This window comes from Salvia hispanica, chromosome 2, assembly GCF_029641045.1.
Source record: "Salvia hispanica isolate PSC_SH4W2 chromosome 2, Shi_PSC_v1, whole genome shotgun sequence".
Classification (NCBI taxonomy): domain Eukaryota; kingdom Viridiplantae; phylum Streptophyta; class Magnoliopsida; order Lamiales; family Lamiaceae; genus Salvia; species Salvia hispanica.
The window spans coordinates 43,578,375-43,584,892 of NC_142693.1; the positions used below are offsets into that span (position 1 = coordinate 43,578,375).

The 6,518-nt window shown below is 37.1% G+C and overlaps 1 protein-coding gene across 1 annotated transcript; it reads right to left on the minus strand.

Moving 5' to 3' along the window:
- Positions 1–327: 327 nt before the first annotated feature.
- Positions 328–6,276, minus strand: DPE1 (disproportionating enzyme). Its single transcript, XM_048121013.2, has 17 exons — positions 5,772–6,276; positions 5,508–5,570; positions 5,265–5,353; positions 5,132–5,192; positions 4,590–4,668; positions 4,065–4,201; positions 3,833–3,991; positions 3,680–3,756; positions 3,015–3,154; positions 2,903–2,934; positions 2,745–2,819; positions 2,272–2,344; positions 2,084–2,172; positions 1,674–1,718; positions 1,430–1,582; positions 748–873; positions 328–640 (listed from the first exon to the last, which is right to left on the minus strand). The coding sequence occupies exons 1-16, from the start codon at positions 6,093–6,095 to the stop codon at positions 769–771; spliced, it is 1,701 nt and encodes a 566-aa protein (XP_047976970.1). The 5' UTR covers positions 6,096–6,276; the 3' UTR covers positions 328–640; positions 748–768.
- Between the last annotated feature and the right edge of the window lie 242 nt (positions 6,277–6,518).

Genomic DNA, 6,518 nt, shown 5'->3' on the forward strand with positions numbered 1-6,518 from the left:
CGGAGAAAAAATAAATTTGACAAAACAATCTTCTATAATTTAAGCTGTTACGGTCGGGTATTATGATTGATTTATGTAATACAGATTGGCCTCCACCTTTTGTTGTATTATAGCGATATTTATACCACATAGCCTAAATTTCTCCATCATAAAAAACCTACTGTACTTTATAACCAAATGAATATAAATAAACATTTATGATTTTAAGATTACATTCATAAAGATTGCATGATACTAATAAACATTTATGATTTTAAGATTACATTCATAAAGATTGCATGATACTTTGATTTCACAGTATGCATTTTGCTTTATAAACTTAAACGGTGAGAGAGAAATTCATGCCATATATAATTGTGAGAGAGAATCTTGACAATGTGATTCACGCATAATTAAACCATCGGATTTGCTCAGGCACGAAATTTTAATTAAACAAAGATGTGATTACACGAGTTACATTCTACAGAAAACTAGTAGAAAGAGTTCTAGCTTCCCATATTTTTGTGTGCCAAGGCTTGAATAACGAGATACCTGGCTCAACGGGCTTCTTTTTACGATAAATTATGTCGTCACGGAAGAGGAGTTTACTGACGTTCACTAGTTTTGAAGCTGTTGTGGCAGATATAGAATCGGCAACCACCTGGAATGAAAGACACGAAAAGCAGGTCGGATGAAAGAATTTCAAGAAGGTAACATTTACTGGATTATGAATTCCTTGCATTGTAAGGTGAACTATGAAATGCTTACCTGTCTTCAATCTATACAGTTTTACATCCGCCCGTACAACAAAAGCATCTCTCTAAGTCTCTTTGCTTCAGACGACATGCTATCAAAGCTCGTGGACTGTGGTACCCTCCAACTCCAGTTTCCAAACTGCACATTGAAAGCGAAGTCATATCATTCATGCGTCTCAAAGGTAATGTATAATCCTCAATTGTTGATTTCGTTCCTATTTTCCCTTGTCGAGTTAAACTGCTCCTCTTAGTGATGCAACATTTCCCGTAAACCAATTTCTATTCCTCCTTCAAGGTACAGGAACCATCCTAATACTGAAACAAGGGTACGGTATATACAAATTTTCGGTCCGGATCACCTACAACTTTTCCTACAACATCCCCTACTCCACCTCTCACAAACATAAGTAATGGGCACACCATCATATTTTATGTTTATGAGGGGTGGAGTAGGGGATGTTGTAGGAAAAGTTGTAGGTGATCCGGAGTGACAAATTTTACCCTTATAGCCCTATTAACGGAAAGTTTTCCACTCGAAAATCACACTTCTACAAGCATAGAGAGTTTGCAGCACGGTCTCTATGACCCTAGCCCATGAAATCTCTATCTGTTTGTTCATAGTCCATGTTTTAATAAATTCTGTGGAACGTATATTGAAAATAGATGCATGCATATGATGATGAAGCATCCTTTACCTGAGTGGCTGGAGTATTCATTCTAGCTGAACTACCCAATTTCAGTATATCCTGCATTGGTATAATAGTAGTTTGTGAAACTGAAGAAAGTGCTGCCTTGATTATCCCCCATGAGACATCTTCTTCAACTATATTACCAAGATACTTGACCACCTAAATCACACAAGTATGTAAGAACAAGATCTGATTTTATCAACTTTCCACATTCAAAGTTTTGGTTGACAGGATTCATCCATTTGCTCACATTAGATTTCTCTTCTTCTGGCAAGACATCCCACCATCCTTGAATCTGTGAAAATAACAAATGATCACTATGAACATATTCCATCAATTCCACACCTCCATGAACTTCCCATCAGAATTAAGAAATTAGTGAAAACAAAAATGTTATGTAAAACGAAAACTCGAAGGAATAATTGTTTCGACACAATATCTTTTGGTCATTTTGAAACATGACATTTTACACACAAACTTAAAAAGAACCCCAGCACCCCTCCCCCACCTCAAAAAGAGAAACCTCTCCTGGTGCTAGAAACTTAGAAATAAAAATTAAGGCTTCTATCCAAAGAAAACAGTCAACTTGTGCAAAGACCAAATACTTGTAAATCAATTGTTATGATGATATGGGGCGATTTGAATCACAAATAAAGCTACCGTGTCATTGTCATGAGTGCCAGTGTACACCACTTGATTTTCTTCATGATTGTGAGGTAAATGGGGATTTTCAGCATCACTTCCAAAGCCTGGAATCCAACCACAGAAATCAAACCAAGATATAAATCAGGGATAACTATGGCATGCTCAAAAATAAAATAGAAAATAAGAATGAAGAGACATATTACCAAACTGGAGAACAGCCATGCCAGGTGCTCTGATGGATCTCCTAAGCGCAACCACATCTTCAGTAATCACACCCTGCAGAAATACACGCAAAATATGAACCAAGGGTAAGTTCTCAAGGGAGACAAAATATGTATTTCAAATAAATTTTTAAAAATTCCTAAGTTCACAGCTAATTCATGAAAAGGCCACAGAAACACCAGTAGTGCCTCGTACGAATAAGCCTTCAAATCTTCAATGAGGCTGAGCAAGGAGATGATAAATATCTTGTGACGGGGGCTTTGCTTACAGCAATATACAGCTCAAGTAACATGTGCCTTCAAATAAGATAGGGCTAAACAGAAAATTGAAAAGAAAAGAAGAAGAAGATACAAAGAAAATAAATTAATAGAATTATTGAATTGACTCGCAATTATCAGGGACACTTCACAGTCAAAACCATGATACATTTAAAATTCTTATTGGTCAAACTTACCAAGTCTTCTGCTATAATATTGATCTCTCCAACCTCTCTGAAGATGGCCTCAAAGAGAGACTTTCCAGGTCCAACCTACTGTCAATCAAAGCATTATTTAATTTTCCATATATTGATAGTCAAAGATGCTGGAAAAATAGTGAAATGACGAATCTCACCTTCCATCGGCCTACTGTAGCAACTTTCGCTTCTGAACAAAGAAGTAATGAAATGTTATTCATTGTTTTAACAATAGGATCATGTAATTTTTTACAATTATAGTCATCTCACCAGAAGGAACAGCCCAAAATCCAGAAAATCCTCTGAAGTGATCAATCCGGAATTCATCAAACAAATTCTGAGCCCGTCTTAAACGCCTTGTCCACCATGAAAATCCATCTCTTTCCATAGCTTGCCAATCATATAAAGGGCTTTTAACAAAACAAGGGTTCAATCAATATGTCATTACAAGATATGCTTCACCTTTACTTATCAAGTTCTGATATAAAGTTCAACTGTGCAAGTGTTTGTTTTCCAATGACATTGATAATTTGATTACGATCAAATCAGATCCTAGTGCAGATAACTTTACAGTAAATGACATATAATTTTTCCCCCAGGATAATTATTCAGTGAAGATTGCATCTTCAGGCTATCAGCTCTACCAGTATGAAACGTACTTAAACACAAGATCCTTTTCTTCAGATTCTGATCAGCAACTTGCGGTCATTATAGCTTAGGTGTACAAACATTAATTCAAGTAGGTAAGAGCACAAAAACTGTTTGATTGAGTTTTAAATCAAAAGAAGTTTTCAATTACGTAAGTTAGCAAAATATGACTGGTATTGAGCGTAAAAAAATAGCAGCGGTGTTACCAGAGCACTCACTCACAATTACATGCAAAGGATAAAAATAATGAGAGTTATATGTATATTAATCTCTAGAAGAGCATCGACCTGTTCCAAAGCTGACCCGTTTCGCTGAAAGCATCAGGGGGAACACCACTAACAAGAAGAGGAAAGCCACTTCGATTCTGGTGGAACCATAGATGGTAAGTTATAGAAGCACTGAAGCATAAGTTATTCTATGGCAATAAAGGGTAATCTCACCAGCAAAAATTGTTTCTTGTTAGCCCATACATCTGCACTATGATAACCTACATATATGGGCATATCTCCCATTATACTTATTCCTTTCATCTGAGCATAATCACGGACTTTCTGCCATTGCCTTTGGAACAAGAATTGTTGAGCAATGAAAATGTCTATCTGCAGAAGAGAAGCATATTTCAAAAAAAGCAAAGAAGCATTCCAAAAGAGCCAAAGGGTCAAGAGATCTTACAAATTCCTTTTTGCTTTGATAGATTTCTTCCAGAGCTGCCACATGCCGTTGTTTTAAGGGTTCAGGCCACTCATACCAACTAGATGTGTTCATAGCATCATCCACAGCAGCAAAGTATGCTGCATCCTCAAGCCAACCTGCACAATCAGACAACCGTTAGGGCAATGAGACTCTCTCGGAACAAGACACAAAAGTCAGTGTTTTTACTTGAGACTTACAGCATGTTGAAAGAGTAAAACGAGGTATCTTTCTAACATTTAGTAAGATGAAAACAAATATGAACCGAGGATGGATGGAAAAGATTAAGCAAAATGTACGTCCAGATGATAAACATGTCCTTTCTTAACTGAATAGAAGAGATCCATCAATTAAAGAAAGGACATTTATATCCAACCATGACCAGTGTTTTCAACTTGTCAAGGCTCTTGAAGTAATAAGCAGGCAACATAACAACCATGGAGAAAACTAGAAAAGGTGGTGAGTGCATATTCGAATAAGGCTCCTTACTAGAGTGACTATTCTCACCTGCAATACTCGGATCTTTGCGGAATTCATTAAGTTGATTCTTTAGCTCTCCCTCACTTGATATAAGCCTCTTTGCAGCCTACAACGTAATGAAACAATAGTCTACTCATATGATAATGAATGGCTTTAAAAGATAATTATTGAAAACCAGCCATGATTTACTAACAAAATTGACATTGTTTGAGAAAGAATTAAGGAATATTCATCATCTTCAAGTAGATTAAACACTCAGGCATATCAGCTGCGAAATCCGAAAACTCAGAAACTATCCCTGGCATTGTCCAATTAACGATGTATACAAGATTCAATCAACAACAGATGATCAATTTCTTCAACATTTTCATCTAAACTATAAACATCTGTGACTAACTATGTATTAAATTATTGCATTGTTGCACAAAGTTGTGAATGGGAGGACCAACTTTCAGGAAAGCCTTATTCAAAAATTACTTGAACTAACATAGATAACTAAGAATTCCATATAATTAACTTTAAAAATTCAAATATATCATCAGATAAAAAGATGAGAGTCAATGCTCTACCTCAGCCACCAAAGGATCCTTGACATCAGCCACAGCTGTGTAATTTACACGATACGTATCTCTGCAAAAATTATGACAAAAATTACAGAAGAAATTCAGAGTATAAACAATGTCGATATAACTTAATTCTCACAATGGTTTGGGTAGATCTTCCTTTGACAGTAGACCATCTTTCACAAGCTCCTCGAGGGAAATCAGAAGTGTGTTACCACAATTAGCATCCTGAAACAATACGAGCATGACTAAATGTGAGAACATGAGTTTGCACATGGATAAATGAAGTTGAACACCAGCGTCTTAGCACAATCGTAGTTCATAATTTACCCCTTCAATTGTGAAAATTTCAAACACTAATATTGTAATGAAAGTGTGAAACCTGTCCTGAGTATGGAGATCCCTCTTCATTAGCCCGCCTCCCAGGAGGAACAAGAGGCAGAACCTGTTAAAACACCAAAAAACAAGTCTTTTACCAAGTAAGCCATCATTAGACGCAAACACATAAACCTGTTGACACTCAAGTTTATTCGTATTGATGCAATGTTGCTCTACAATCCTAAAATCGGTATCAGTCTGAAGCAATTCCAACTAAAATTAACAAATTTAAAGTTAAACACAAATGACGAATGTGAATCACTAAAACCTGCCAAACAGAGCAGCCGGCGTGGTGAAGCCAGTCGAGGAAGTGGAATGCTTGGGGGCCGAGATCGCCAATGCCGAAAGGGCCGGGAAACGACGTCGGGTGGAGCAGAATGCCTGCCCTCCGGCGAGTCTTGGCATCGCGCTTGGGCATCCAGGTCTCGTAGTCGGATGGTAAATCCTGGCCGGGCGATAAGCTCACCCCATTTTGAAATTGAGCCCTAATGCGATTGGGAGTGGGAGGATTGTGATTGTGATTGTGAAGAAGGGGCTTCGGATGAATAGAGAGGGAAACGGGGAGAAGGGAAAGAGAGGTCGGAATTGCCATGTGGATGAGTCAAACAATGCACAGAATTGCATCAAAAGTGGTGTTAGTGTTATAGTAACATGAGTGTTGCGTGAGAGATAAGAGCGGATGAGAGAGTTGGGTGGAGATGATTATGGCGTCGGAGAAGCACCAAAGCATGTGACTCAGTGACTCTCCTTTCTCCTTTTTAAGAAATTCCTTTTTACTCTGTAACGTTAGAATTGCATTTTGATCTACAAACACTTTTATCAACACGACTATGTATTAATAAAAAATGGACTAAAAAAGAAAAAAGTTCATATTTTTCAAGGACGAATAGAGTATGCATTTGAAATGGAACGAGAATTCATGCACAAATCATTAAGTAAAAAAATTATCAAAAAAGTATTTAAAATAGTGTTAAGTGCATGGTGACATCCACATTATTATTAAGGCTTAAAATGA

Bases quoted from the DNA above. Each gene is read 5' to 3' on its own strand.
- DPE1 (XM_048121013.2), bottom strand. From the start codon at position 6,095: ATGGCAATTCCGACCTCTCTTTCCCTTCTCCCCGTTTCCCTCTCTATT. The intron at 4,202-4,589 runs GTGAGAATAGTC...CTGATTGTGCAG, and splicing joins CAAAGATCCGAGTATTGCAG to GTTGGCTTGAGGATGCAGCA. The intron at 1,719-2,083 runs GTAGCTTTATTT...TTATTTTCACAG, and splicing joins GCACTCATGACAATGACACG to ATTCAAGGATGGTGGGATGT.